Source organism: Schistocerca gregaria, chromosome 10, assembly GCF_023897955.1.
Source record: "Schistocerca gregaria isolate iqSchGreg1 chromosome 10, iqSchGreg1.2, whole genome shotgun sequence".
In the NCBI taxonomy this organism is placed as follows: Eukaryota; Metazoa; Arthropoda; class Insecta; order Orthoptera; family Acrididae; genus Schistocerca; species Schistocerca gregaria.
In genome coordinates this window covers 133597011-133613081 of record NC_064929.1, presented here as the reverse complement: position 1 = coordinate 133613081, position 16071 = coordinate 133597011, and the positions used below count along the sequence as shown (strand labels likewise).

General features: G+C 41.3%; 1 protein-coding gene across 6 annotated transcripts in view; it reads left to right on the top strand.

The window, feature by feature from the left end:
• Positions 1 to 16071, top strand: part of LOC126293440 (CUGBP Elav-like family member 4) — a 669441-nt gene that overhangs the window by 186634 nt on the left and 466736 nt on the right. For all 6 annotated transcript variants that reach the window (XM_049986670.1, XM_049986672.1, XM_049986673.1 and 3 more), the window contains exon 3: positions 6914 to 7696. In XM_049986670.1, the coding sequence (XP_049842627.1) occupies positions 6914 to 7696 (783 nt within the window). The remainder of the gene's footprint in view (positions 1 to 6913; positions 7697 to 16071) is intronic.

Genomic DNA, 16071 nt, shown 5'->3' with positions numbered 1-16071 from the left:
GATCACTTTTGATGTTAAGCGTCTCTCTATACTCATTTCTGCTGCATACCATTACTTACGCCTTTTTTCAGTTTACTCTCAGTGCATATTCTGTACTCATTAGACCATTCATTCCAGTCAACAGATTCTGTAATTCTCTCCACCTTCACTGAGAACAGCAATGTCAACACTGAATCTGATCACTGTCCTGCATCCCTGAATTTTAATTCCATTCTTGAACTTTTATTTCGGTCATTACTTCTTCGATATACAGTTTGAACAATAGAGGCGAAAGAATGGATCCCATTTTAATCCGAGCACGTTGTTCTTGGTCTTTGAGCCTTACTGTTCTCTCTTGGTTCTCCCACACTTTATGTATTACGTGTAGTTCCCTGTAGCTTACGCATATTTTTCTCAGAATTTCGAACATCTTGCACCATTTCACGATCTCGAACGCTTTTTGCAGCTCGACAAATCCTGTGAACGGTTCTGTTTTACTTCACTCTCGCTTGGAACAGAAAGTGTAACCTCAGGACTGCTTTCTGGTGCTTTTACCTTTGATAAAGCCATACTGATCATCTAACAGGTTTTCAGGTTGTAATTGACCAAAATCAGCGTCATCTAACAGATGCTCAACTTGCAGTTATCCACACTGATCATCATCTGGTAGATCATCAGTTTTCAATTAATGGACAACAAAATTACAATTGTCTACCTCTATCAACTTCTCGAAGACGTTCAGTTCGCTGTAAATGTTGACAATAAGGCCGTGCGTAAATAATGTCGACCATACTGTTGTATGTGGAACACCAATATATGTACAAATGTGAAGAGCTGTACATTGACTGTATCTATGGTAGGATGTCAGCTCACTCAGCTTGAAAATTGAAATGTAGACTTAGCCATACGTGATACAATGCTTTTCAAAGGAACATGTTTTCGAAATCACAAATAGCCACACGCTTGAATATTCATTGCAGGAAATATAGGAGATGAGACCCTTAAAGTAGTAAAGGAGTTTTGCTATTTGGGGTGCAAAATACTGATGATGGTTGAAGAAGGGGGGATATAAAATGTATACTGGCAATGGCAAGGAAAATAAAACGTTTCTGAAGAAGGCAAATTTGTTAACATTGAGTATTGATTTAAGTGTCAGGAAGTCGTTTCTGAAACTATTTGTATGTAGTGTTGCGATGTATGGAAGTGAAACGTGGCCGATAAATAGTTTAGACAAAAAGAGAATAGAAGCTTTGGAAATGTGATGCTACAGAAAAAAGCTGAAGATTATATGAGTAGATCACATAACTAATGAGGAGGTATTGAATAGAATTATGGAGGAGTTTGTGGCACAACTTGACTAGAAGAAGGGATCGGTTGGTAGGACATGTTCTTAGGCATCATGGGATCACCAATTTTGCATTGGAGGGCAGCGTGGAGGGTAAAAATCGTAGAGGGAGACCAGGAGATGAATACACTAAGCAGATACAGAAGGATGTGGGTTGCAGGAAGTACTGGGAGATGAAGAAGCTTGCACAAGATAGAGTAGCATGGAGAGCTGCATCAAACAAGTCTCAGGACTGAAGACCACAACAACAACAACGGGATATATTCAGAAACGTACATTCATTCAAAGCACTGACAATACTGTTATTAAAGGGAAAAAAGGACAGAAATACGTAATGACCCACACAAACTTCGAGGTTACTTCTGTGGTAAGACTACATCACCTAACGAAGATTTCTCATCTCGGCGAAGCTTTTCACCACTTAGACCGTCAAAAGCACAGAAAACTTTTTAAAAAAATTCATGCAAACCCCGCCACCTAATTTTTTATCAGTTATTTCACAAAGGCAAGCAGCCTGTCTGTGGCGGCATAACTGTTGTAACCAGGAACTGTCGAAGTGTTGCCGCTAACGAAAACGCGGCGGGACCGACAGGAGCGACCCGCGAACAAACAAGACGGACGAACGGGCATGGAAGGACGACAGACAACCGAGCAAGACACCAAGATCAACAACAAAGTACTAAGAAACCGGGTCACATCGGAGAAGTTCACGAAATCAAAACAACACCCACTCGTAAACAGGAAGTAAGCACACACCACGTAAACACGATGTCTGTAAGCGAGATGTCAGCTGAATCAACGCGAATAGACTGCCTCGCTGAGTGAGAGGCAGCCGCCTAAATACACGACAAGGTATGTCGCTATTGGCTGCTGGGACCACGTGCTCCACAGTGGCGTCCTCACGTTACACTCGGGGCCAGGAGCGCGTGCAGCCACGGCTTACGGCGTGCCTGCGGCAGCGACCTCTAGTGGCCCTCGAGTTCCATGCCGTCTGGCGCGTATACGAAACCAGCGCCGCTTGGTACCAGAATAACAAACTACACTACTCGCCATAAAAATTGCTACACCACTAAGATGACGTGCTACAGACAGGAAAATATGCTGTGATATGCAAATGATTAGCTTGTCAGGGCTTTCACACAAGGTAGGCGCCGGTGGCGACACCTATAACGTGCTGACATGACGAAAGTTTCCAACCGGTTTCTCATACACAAACAGCAGTTGACCGGCGCTGCCTGGTGAAACGTTATTCTGATGCCTCATGTAAGGAGGAAAGATGCGTACCGTTTCCGACTTTGATAAAGGCCGGATTGTAGCCTATCGCGATGGCGGTTTATCGTATCGCGACATTTCTGCTCTCTTTGGTCGAGATCCAATGGCTGTTAGCAGAATATGGAATCGGTGGGTTCAGGAGGGTAATACGGAACGCCGTGATCGATCCCAACGGCCTCGTATCACTAGCAGTCGAGATGACAGGCATCTTATCCGCATGGCTGTAACGGATCGTGCAGCCACGTCTCGATCCCTGAGTCAAGAGATGGGGACGTTTGCAAGACGACAACCATCTGAACGAACAGTTTGACGTCGTTCGCAGCAGCACGGACTATCAGCGCGGAGACCATGGCTGCGGTTACCCTTGACGCTCCATCACAGACAGGAGTGCCTGCGATGGTGTACTTAACGACGAATTTGGTTGCACGAATGGCAAAACGTCATTTTTTCGGATGAATCCAGGTTCCGTTTACAGCATCATGATGGTAGCGTCCGTGTTTCGCGACAACGCGGTGAACGCACATTGGAAGCGTGTATTCGTCATCGCCATATTGGTGTATGACCCGGCATGATGCAATGCGGTGTCATTGGTAACACGTCTCGGCCACCTCTGGTTCGCATTCACGACCCTTCGAACTGTGGACGTTACATTTCAGATGTGTTACGACCAGTGTCTCTACCCTTCATTCGATCCCTGCGAAACCCTACATTTCAGTAGAATAATGCACGAACCGCATGTTTCAGGTCCTGTAAGGGCGTTTCTGGATACAGAAAATGTTCGACTGCTGCCCTGGCCAGCACATTCTCCAGATCTCTCAGCAATTGAAAACGTCTGGTCAATGGTGGCCGAGCTGTACTCTGTCCTTCCGTCTGCCACAGATCGTCACCTATCCTGCTTCACAGAACAGGCAAACCACCGACCTCCATGGTCTGCGATAAGACGTTTACATCTAACCCACTCCTGGTTTCAGCGTCTTTCGACCACTTTTTGTAGATGCTTGCAACAGCCGCACACGAACAGCCGACCAGGTTTTCCGTTTTTTAGGTTTTCCTTTCCAGGCGCCAGCCACAGCAACCTGATGTTTATCGTACACTACTGGCCATTAAAATTACTACATCAAGAAGAAATGCAGATGATAAACGGGTATTCATTGGAGAAATATATTACACTAGAACTGACATGTGATTAAATTTTCACACAGTTTGGGTGCATAGATCCTGAGAAATCAGTACCCAGAACAACCACCGCTGGCGTAATAACGGCATTGATACGCCTCGGCACCGAGTCAAACAGAGCTTGGATGGCGTGTACAAGTACAGATGACCATGCAGCTTCAACACGATACCACAGTTCGTCAAGATTAGTGACTGGCGTATTGTGACGAGCCAGTTGCTCGTCCACCATTGACCAGACGTTTCCAATTGGTGAGAGGTCTGGAGATCATGCTGACCAGGGCAGCAGAGGAATATTTTCTGTACCCAGAAAGGCCCGTACAGGACTTGCAACATGCGGTCGTGTATTATCCTGCTGAAATGTAGGGTTTCGCAGGGATCGAATGAGGGGTACAGCCACGGGTCGTAACACATATGAAATGTAACGTCCACTGTTCAAAGTGTCGTCAATGCGAACAAGAGGTGACCGAGACGTGTAACCAATGACACCCCATACCACCACGCCGGGTTATACGCCAGTATGGTGATGACGAATGCATGCTTCCAATGTGCGTTCACGGCGATGTCGCCAAACACGGATACGACCATCATGATGCTGTAAACAGAACTGGGATGCATCCAAAAAAATGACGTTTTGCCATTCGTGCACCCCGGTTCGTCGCTGAGTGCACCATCGCAGGCGCTCCTGTCTGTGATGCAGCGTGAAGGGTAACCGCAACCACAGTCTCCGAGCTGATAGTCCATGCTGCTGCAAACGTCGTCGAACTGTTCGTGCAGATGGTTGTTGTCTTACAAACGTCTCCATCTGTTGACTCAGGGATCGAGACGTGGCTGCACGATCCGTTACAGCCATGCGGGTAAGATGCCTGTCATCTCAACTGCTAGTGATACGAGGCCGTTGGGATCCAGCACGGCGTTCCGTATTCCATATCCTGCTGACAGTAATTGGATCTCGACCAACTCGAGCAGCAATGTCGCGATATGATAAACCGCAATCGCGGTGGGCTACAATCCGACCTTTATCGAAGTCGGAAACGTGATGTTACGCATTTCTCCTCCTTACACGAGGCATCACAACAACGTTTCACCAGGCAACGCCGGTCAACTGCTGTTTGTATATGAAAAATCGGTTGGAAACTTTCCTCATGTCAGCACGTTGTAGGTGTCGCCACCGGCGCCAACCTTGTGTGAATGCTCTGAAAAGCTAATCATTTGCATATCACAGCATCTTCTTCCTGCCGGTTAAATTTCTCGTCTGTAGCACGTCCTCTTCGTGGTGTAGCAATTTTAATGGCCAGTAGTGTATTTATTACGTTACTCTTCTCTGCTTCGTCCAAGCAGGCCTCAGAAGGCCCATTGGTAACGACTGACCCTGTGTCATCCTGAGCGAATAGGAGTCATTGGATGTGAACATGGAAGGGCAAATGGTCAGCACAGCGCTCTCTCGCCGTTGTCAGCAATGGTGACTGTAGCCGCTACTTTCCAATCAGACAGCTCCTCAGTTGGCCTCACAAGGGCTCTCAATTTTTTGAAATTTTATAGTTCATTATGTTTGCGATTGCTTTTACGACAATGTCAGATATAACCTCATAATTAGGTATCATAAAATGTTAAACCAGAATACTTAACGTAGGTGACACTGTGACAACGCGTCTGTGCCAAGTGTGTTGATTTAATATTTTATTATATTTGCTAATGATCTGTGCGACTGGAAATGATGGTCAATAAAAGAATCATGCAGGCAGCTGATTACGTTGGTGTATACCGTGGCCTAAAAATTACACAGCATCGAGATGCTCTGTAGGATTACAAGAAAGCTTAAAGCCCGTTATTTGCAAAAACTGAAGCAGAATAAGAGCTTTCTACATCACAGCTCTGACGCAACATAACGAGCCACAGAAAGCTCTCGTTACGGGCTGTAGGAAACATCACTGCCCAATAAAGCGTCACCTGTTCCCGCCGCACCCCTCATTCCTCCACTGTGTCCAACAACAATACAGCTTGTTGACACGGTTTAATTTTCGCTCTCCCCATTATTTTCGTTCCGTAGTCGAAAATAATTTCAGTGAAATGCCATTATTTTTCTCTGATTTCCGTTTCTGTTTTTGCCAAACTACTCTGAACTCAAAGCTAAATTCTTTTCAGTGACTCACGGGATTGATTTACTGGAAAAACTCAATTATAGTTTAGTCACGAAGGCATTTTCGTACTAGCTGGACGAAGCAAATAAGTTTCAAATTTTCTAATTTAATTCTGTTTTCATTTCATTATTTTACAAAATACTCTCGCTAAATTTGAAAAACGGAGTTATTAGGAACAAATTAATATTGATAACAAAGCAGGTGATACAAACATTTGTTGTTTTTTTCTGAGAAGGTCTGTATCTATAAATCGTTCGATCAAGTACAATAATAACGCTAGCCGTTGCATTCTTTCTGACCCATTGTTAAAAAAGTAATTATACGATCTACGGCATTTACACAGACTGACAGATCATCTAATGATTGCAGGCATCCCCTAGTAATTCCTAAAATATTAAAATGGGCTCCACGAGATCATATACGATCTCCCAAGTTTGTTGCCACGTAAGATTCATCACGTGAACGCACAATAATAGCCCACACACAGAAAAGCTTTGCACAAGTTCCAAAACTTGTGACCTCTACATTACTAGAAATATATTTTTGACTCATGCTTTTCTGTCTAACACTATTTGCTTCATTGCATTTATATTCCTTGAAACTCGAAAATGATGTTTCTCTACAATCTTATATTTTCTGCTAGATATCTGGAATATTCTATAGAAACATTTCGTAGGAAATCTGCATAGATAGAGAGAAGGTCAGTCAATATTTGCGCCTAAATCTTCTGTTCTGGTGCGTGGATCTGAGCTCGTTAATAGAAATATGTACACACTTGCTAGCTGACTGCAGGCACAACACTTTTTTTTTTTTCTATACTGCTTGAGACAGACGGCTGCAAAGAGAGGAAGAAACCTGGACTTGTTTCCTCTAACGTTTGTTGCCCAAAAATCCTCCCTCCTTTTACCCACCCAGTTACATCCATTGCACAGCCAGATACTGCAATTTCTGAAAAATGTGTTTCTTTTTATCTTCGCTTCCGAAACGACACTGCCACCAGCAGAAGCCATTGTCGAGCAGCTGTCCGTGAGGGTGCAAAAGAGCCTCATTTTCGGCAGCGAAGATACCATCGTTTACCTCAAGTCTGCCGCCAGCCTCAGCAGCAACAACAACAATAACAATAACAACAATAACAATAACTATCTTCTTGACAACAATAACCACCTCCTGATTAACAACAACATCACCAACTGCGACGACGATAGTTTCTACAACAGCAGCAGTCTCCTCAACAATGAGAACAACAGTAACAGTAACAATGACGGCAGTCACCTTCTGCAGAGTCACAACCTGAACCCCAGTCCGTTCTTCGAACAAAGCCGACTCCACTCCTACCAGCAACTGCAGAGCCAATCAGTCCACCACCAGTTTCACAGTCATCCCCTTCACCAGCACCACCAGGGACAGCACCACCTTCCCCACCAGTACCACCACCTCCACCCTCTGCATCACCAACACCAACACCACCAGGAACACCACAACACGCAGCAGCACTACCATCCACAACAGAACCTCCCCCACCACCACAACAGCCACCACACGCACACGCCACACCAGCAGCAGCAACAGCAGCAGTCGCCACAGCTGCCCCAGTGGCTGGGCGGCCAGCCGCAGGCGCAGGCGCAGGTGCGCCCCTTCCACCACCAGCACCCACACCCGCAGCACCTCCACCAGCCGCTGCAGCACCAAGTGGGCCACCTCGGCACCCAGCAGCAGCAGCAGCTGCCGCCGCACCACGGCGCCTCCGGCTACACCAGGGAGGCCCCGGCCTCTCCTGGCGACCTCAGTGAGTCTTCGGCACTTGCTGTTCGCTGTCTTGATGTTGTTGACGTTGGTGTAAGCACCTTTGAGCTGACGCGTGCGTGTTGTGTGTGTGAGAGCAGATTGGCCAGAACCTGGATCACGAACCTGCTGTGGTAGGGGCAGGCTTTGTGGTCTAGTGAGGAACAAAAGTTTTGGCACAGAACATAAGCAGCTCTCCACCTTTCTCACCAGTCTTTTGCACTATCTATGGTGGCACTTACAAGGAAATGCTCTAATGCGTCAATAAACGATCAGGAAAGTTGGTGAGTTTTTAGAGGCGTCAAAATAGTGCCATATGTATTTTTTGTGCCTAAATTGACTTTTAAGTGGTAACACACTCCGTAAAAAGTAATTTCACATCCTGGGATTAGAGGAAAAGTCTTTGAAACGATAATGTATTTTAGGCATTTTTTATATAAAAGTTGGTATGTAATTAACGTTATTGAAAATCATATAACTTTTGTAATACTTTCAACTTTTGCAAAATATCCCACCACTGTTAACTGATTTCTTAAAAATAGGAACTTTTGTTACAGCATAAGTTAAAGCTTATTTAACTACATCCATGTATAACAAAGATGGTTTGTGAAATTCTGTTACTGGAAAACAAGACATGCACAATGTGCTATCAGAGTCTTTTCTGCACACCTAATTAAAATATCTGAACATTTATTATTCGTCTATTTATTTATTTTACAAACATTTGTTTCGTGTTTCGAATTGTTTTGTTTACTGTTTCACAAACATATTTTTTGTTGATTTAAGATAGTAAGTAACTGATTATTATAGCAGAAAATAATTAAAATAATGGCAATCTGTAAAGAAATACTTGAAACCAACGCTTTTTTCCACCATAACCATAAAATGAAGGACATTTCTTCACGTAATATACAGGATGGAAAAAACAATATAAACTAAAATTCAGTAGGATTTCAAATTGTCACAGATGATCCTCAAAAAATCCTTATTTGTACAAAGCATATTTCAGTTCACTGGTAATACTTGGCGAAGAGAATTGATTATGTACTAATGACCAGTTCTGGATGCTGTCGCAAGTACAGCTGGGGCTTCAAAAAAAAGATTCTCGAATTCTCGGTCCAAACCAACCATTCGTTTCTTTTAAAACTAAGAAAAGGCGAATCGTCAGTGTGAAAAAATCGTTTTGACCATCATAGCTAAGGACAAGAAACTTTTTCGTCTGATTATCCTGAAGGACTCGAGAGCACAAGTACAGACATGGTACACACACAGCTTTTGATACGGTAAGAACACTGATAGAAGATTTTCTGATCTAGTTCTTCTGAATTATTTTGATATCAATTTACGATTGAGAAGCAATATATTTAAGCTGCAGTCACTAATATGTAATCAATTCTTTTCACCAAGGTTATCAGTGTATTGAAATATGCCTGACATGTATCAGGATATTTAGAGGACCACTCATAACAATTTGAAATCCTGCTACATTTTGTTTTATATTGTGTTCTCAGATATATACATTATGTGAAGAAATTTTGTTCATTTTATGTATATTGTGTAAGAATACATAATTTTTGAAGCATTTATTTACAGATTATCATAATTTTAATGAAACTGTATTGTAATAATGAGTTATTATTTGCAATTAACAAAATACATGTTTCTGAAATGGTAAAAAATCAAAAATAAATAAAATATAAAATAACAATTTAAAACATAAAACAAATATAAGTACAATATCTAGGCTAATAGTAAATGTTGAGATATTTTAATTTGATATGTTGAAAATGCCCTGATGGGATATTGTCTAGGGCTTATTTTCCAAAAACTGTATTTCAGAAAAGTTTTGTTACACAGAAAGTTTCTTTATGTTGTAACAAAAGTATTCATTTTTCAAAAGTAATTTATGTAGATGTGGTATTTTGCAAAATTTCCAATTGTTACAAAAGTTGATTATACTGTTTTCAAGAATTTCAATTACATATGAACCTTTATAAGAAAGAAATTTATATCATCGTTTCAACGACATTCGCTCTAAACCAAAAATGCCAAATTACCTTTTTGGGGTTGTTTTTACGACTTAAAAGCGAAATTGGTCAAAAACAAAAATATGTATTACACTGTTTCTCCCCCTACCCTCTCCCACACTACACACCACCTGCTGAGTTACATCGAGGTTGTGTATTGACACTTGGGAATGTTCCCTTTTTTTCCCTTCTCTTGTGAGCTCATCACTTTGGCTGTGACGAACCACCTCAGTGCCAGAATAAATTTCTAATGCTGAATGTGAAAATACCTCCATTTTGTTCTACCATTTCAGGTTTTTTTTACCAAATAGGATCTCATATTTTAAAGATTTAAGTAACTGAAGCACAAAAAATATAATTTCAGACATGGTCTACGTTTATAATTATTGCTTTACAGTAGGCCTATTCTAAAAGTGGTAATATTAAAAATTCTCAGAAACATTTAATTTACAAACTATCAGATTTTTTTATTTCCTCACCGAATGTTCATCATTGCTGTGCCTCTTCAACATCCAACAATAGATACCCATCATACTTTCATTTCACCACCCCTAATACGTTTTCAGCTCCTTAATATCCTCGAGAACACACTCTTCTTACTCTTTATTACAACATACAGATTTCAGGGACATGGTAAAAACTTGTGTGTAGGTGGTGGACCTTTACACTCTTGTTACACACCAACTTGATATTGGCAATGTTCTTCTAATTTGAGTATTCTATAGTCCTCTGAGTGTTTTCAGTAACAACCATGAAGGCAGCCAATCAACCGTTTTCTTTAACACTCTCTCGCTGTATTCTCGAATTCGTGATCTTTCATCAGTTTGAGAACCAATAAAAAATGCACGTTACGACTTTTCTGAATTTATCTTGACCGATGGAGGGAAATTTCGTAGAAATATACTTAAAGTGGGATGATCTTGTGAAAAAGCCGTTTCATCGAACCCAGTTTCATATGTAGTGGTCGGAGAAATACTTGTTGTGGTCTACAAGTGATTCAAGTTAGAGATCCTTTATCCCAGCCACAAAATGTCCCTGATCTGGTCAAACCTTTGCACTCTGCTGCTTTTGCTTTGACCAGTTATCCCATTCGCATAAAAAGTAGGGCATTTTCCTGCATTCATTGCAGTGTCCTAGCTAAATTCCTCTAACAAAAAATAAAATAAAATTTATTGCATTATGAAAAAAATACATTATAGAGGAAAACCTAGAGCGATTTTGTAAACGGCACAGAAAAGTTAGTTACGAACACACATCATGCAGCCCAGTACAGTCACTCAAAAGTCTTGCTTGTAGTCTTATGCATCTCCTGAAATGTTTTAAAATAATAGAATATCATTTCACCTAACTGTATGTGAGATGAACAGCATAAAACATTCCTCTACGTAGAAGTATGGAAAAATAAAAACCGTACGAAAAATATTTCCTGTGAAGAGCAGATGCCGAACTCAAATTCATTAGAAGAGTCATACGGATATGTAGTTCACCTGAGAAAGACATACCATGTAAAATCCTCGTTCGACTGATTCTTGAATATTGTTTTTCACGGAGGTTTCATAGAAAAATACCGAAGTATGAAAATGAACTATGTGAATTATCTGGCTGTAAATCATGCAATGAAGAACAAGTTATCCACAAAGACTTTCGACCACTTACTTTATGGAGGGCTGGAAGAGAAGGCGCATACAGCAATGTGTGTTCCATTTACTGCTTCACGGACAGAAAATAGTAAATATACATAACTAGTGTACTTCCTTACACACTCAGTGACGTACTTCGTGTTTCCCTTCCCATTTTGAAGGCACATACCGCTTCTCAGCTGTAATGGTCCAGTGGTATACCTGAGATGCCTGACATATCAGAAGCGGGATACAAGTGATACAGCAGTTCTAGTCACTGTAGCTCATTTATACAAAGCATTCCCAGGTCATTCCGACCGTTCCACATGAAATGGGCATACTGCTTCAATGATGACAGTTGGTTCAGGTCTTACTCGTCCTTGCATCCCGGCAGCACACTGTAACATTGCATTTACAAGCGATGTCTTTTCACCTTCCACAATTCCAAAGTCTAAATAGTGTTATGTGTAGCTATTCCACTACTGCCCCAAGCCTCTCGGCCAGGGCAATAACGTCCGCATGTCAGCTGATTGCTCAGCATTGCCCACAGGCACCTGGCACCCATGCATGGACACTCCAGCTAGCAGAGCCTGTCTTATGTACTTGATCCAGAAGATGGATGAACCCCAAAATCTTCACTGAGTAAATTAGGTTTCTGGATCCTTACTCTTGGAGAAGTAAGGTAAAAATCTCTTACAGTCATCTACATTTAGGTTCATTTGATTTTCCTCTTATGCACCTCAGATGAACACTAAGATGATCTCTCTGTGTTGACCAGGATCTGTATATATGTCTTCCTATCTTTATTGCATATATATTTTCCCATCTTTATACGTACAACCAGTCATTTATGGCTAACATGTCTCCATGCTCAAAGTCATTAATACTTTTATGGACTAAGTATATCCACCTTTTTAAAACTCCTCATGAAAACTGTTGTCACCAATATTTCAATAACTTTTACGTACGTGGCATGCCGATACAAAACGCCTCCTGCTCCTCTTTCTGCCTGTCCATCTCGTCCCCCCATCCACTCTGCGCAGCCCTTCCTCCCCTCTCCCCATCCATCACCTCATTCCTCCTTTCTGTCTGTCGATCTCTTCCTCCCCCTCTCGCACTATCTATCTTCTTCCCCATTCCGTCTGCTCAGCCATGCATATACGCGCGCGCCACCACACACACACACATACACACACACACACACACACACACACACACACACACACACACACACACTAGATGACTGTATAGAGAAATCACTGTACTAGTACTTAAGGATATGCATTTCTGTGCCAAAACTTCCATGTGTGAGTGTGCTATTTGGATTCCCTTCTCTGCTGATTGATGTTGAATTGCTGTTAATGTTGGATGTTGGTGTTGGTTGCTGGCTGTTGTTGATTAATGGCTGTTGGTTGTTAGGTGTTGATTCCTTACTACAATTTGAGTACTAGGTGTTGTGTTTGTGTTAGAACTAAAATAATGGTGATTACAGGATGCAGTGGGAGAATCTCACAGAGTTGTACTGTTGTTTGGTGTTTGATGTATATTATGTGTATGTATGTATGTAGATGATAGCAATACCTTTTTGCTGTATGTTCTAGTTTCTATTAGGAGCCAGGAGGTGTGACACATACACACACACTTTGGCTGTTGATGTTGAGTGTTTGAATGTTCGTATCTTTTACTTTTATTTTGCCTTCTTTGATTTTTTTCTATCAGATTTGGTTGTTACTATTGTTGTTGTTGTTGCTGTTGTTGTTGTTGTTGTTGTTGACAATGATGATGTTAATGTTGTTATTGTTGGTGTTATTATTTTGCTGTTGTTGTTGTTGTTATTATTGTTGTTGTGCTGTAGTGCTGGCGTTTGCAGGTCACAAAAAGGAAAGCACAAACATGATATTTCCTCAAAGAAAAACAAGTAAATGTCATAGTTCTGTTTTAGAAGTTGTGTTGTAGAAACAGCAGAAAAATAGGAAAAGAAACAGTTGTACTGAAAAAAAAATGAATCCTACATTTACCACAAACAACACCGCCTTAAATCTAGCTGTCTGTCTGTCTATCTGTCTATCTCTATGTTTCTGCCTGTCTTGTGGTGTCTTGTCTAGACTATGTTGCCTTGGCCCCCTCTATCGCTATGTATGTGTGTGTGTGTGTGTGTGTGAGAGTGAGTGAGTGAGTGAGTGAGAGAGAGAGAGAGAGAGAGAGGATGCACATACGAAAGGGTATAAAGAACCTGTGTGTGTTTGTGGGGGAGTGTGTGTGCGTGTGCCCGCTTGTTCGTTTGTTCTTGTGTTTTTTTCCTTCTCTGTTATCTTCTTTCAGACACGTGATGGCGAGAAGGGGTAGCGACGCCATCTTTTGGGACTAGGCGAACTGAGAGCGATCCAGCTCTTAAGGTAACCCACCAACCCTTGCCCCAGACCTCCATAACAATATTTTTTTTTAAAAAAAAGCACACACAAACAAACGCACTCAATTACGACCTGCATCATTTCCTGTCAAACGTTCCGTCTCTTCGCACACTTCGACTGGGAGATCTTAATGTACCCAACACCTGTTCCAACGTTTCGGTATCCCAGATGTGATTTCTGATCTACCCATAGCGGGATGACAGAGTTCTGTCTGGTCGACAGTACTGCTTCTTTCATTTCCTTTCCTCGTCAAACTTAGCAAGCCTTCCCTAGTGTTGCGACTAAGTGTGTTGCCTTTGTTTGCTGCCTGATCTCCAGTCGCGAGGAGGACAAAGTTCGCAGCTCCTCTCGTAGACTACTAGGTAACCGATAAAAACTGTGCGGAAGTATTGTGGGAAAGATGTGGAATCGTGAACTTGGCAAAGCACCTGAAAATATGCTTCCCCGGATTTATCTTATAGTCCCGTGTTTCTTCATTTAAATAAAAAAAAAGAAATAAGCTTAAAAAACCAGATCGCCGTCTACAAATAAAACAGCACTTTTCCTCTTTATACAGCAACTTCCCTGATGAAAGCGGAGGAACAAGAGTAATTTATTATCCTAAGAGACAGTTATCTTCAGTGGCTTTTTTCATGTGAACTACTTTATATCCCTAGAGGGAAACGTATCAGTTTAAATCTGAATACGACTGTGGTTCTAAATACTGCCCTTTATATAACAATTGTAGAAGTGAAAGTCGATAAGAAGAAATTTATAAAGCAGTGACTGTATGGTGGTACAGTTTAGCCATTACAATGAAAATGCAGCGAAGAGATTAACCTGTTGATATAAAATTTAATGAACGCATCTGAAACAGCAGTTTCGTTGCTTTGATTGAAATCATCTCACTGAAAATAGAGAAGCACCCAAAACTAAAACACAATTCTGCATTTATAAAACGCCGACCACAGTAAGATATTTTGGTAATAAGATCCACAGAAATAAGGCATCGCTAATGTGTCCCTGACCATCATAAACTAATATAAAAATGTGGAATGAGAATTTTATGGAAAGAAAAGCTACTTAATGTAAACTCGTTTGATTGAAGTCAGAAGTAGTTTTATGAAATAAAACTTATCTGTACGAGACAAATTGTTGGTCAAGTGATGTATGAGGGGGGAGACGTTGATCCATCTTCAAAGATACTTCATGTATCAGGAACAAACAAATGGGAAAAAACTTACAAAATAAAAATGTCATCTGGATTCGGCCCCTACACGGACAAAACGTTCAGAATAAAAGAGAAACAGCAGCACAAAGAAATGTGAAAGGCAGCAACAAAAGTATCAAGTCGTGCACCAAATCAGAATGAGAAACTGCGAATCTAACGAAAATAAATTGAAATGTTAATATAAAACGAAAGAAGACACAAAAATAAAATCGTTACAAAAGATTACAAAAATAAAGTCCCGAAAGAATTTCAGAACAGAATGAAGTGCCTTAGCATCATATGTCAAGATCACTGTCTTGTACATAGCAGTGGAACAGTAACTCACCACTTCATTTTTTTGTGGAGAAGAAACTTCTGTGAGTTGTAACTGCCATATTCTGGAAATAACGAAATGCCGTTGCGATAGAAGTTATACCAGTAGACTGAGGTATTTATTTCTGCACCCTAAGCGACTTAAAACCAAAGATAATTCTTTTGGACTTCACATCCGAACAAGGCCCGCAATTTCTGTTCCTCTCAGAACCCAACACCAGCGTTTCATTGATTTTGAAAAACGAGTAGTCCACCACATTCAGAATTTTTTTCTTTTTTTGTATCATTACCAGTAAGAGAAGATTAAACAACATATTTATTAAGACTAGCACTGAATGCACTTACAAAATACTTAAAATATTACAGTAACTAACTAACTTTCATTTCGCCCATGTTGCAATGTCCTTCCTTATGGCATAGGCTAATTCAACCTACCTTGTGAGGAAAGCAACCGCTAAGTGGCGAGAACGTTGGTTCTATTAGTATTCTAGTATTTTACAAGGTGACTCGTTAGCATACCGAGCAGGATTTTAATGAGATGGTCCCTGGTTGCAAAAACCTACATGTTTATTTTATGCCAGCAATTCACCTTCTTATGGACACGCTTTCTCAGACATCGACATACGTCACCAAACATTCTTGCTCCCATCTTCATCGATATGACTTTTATTCATTTCCTACATCCGCTATTATTACGCCTGGTGTTGGTGGACCAGTTTTCCGTACAAAATTCTCAACTCCTGTGTGTGTTTACTTCCATACCCTGGCCTCTGTGTATCCAATCTATTGTCTCTGTCAAC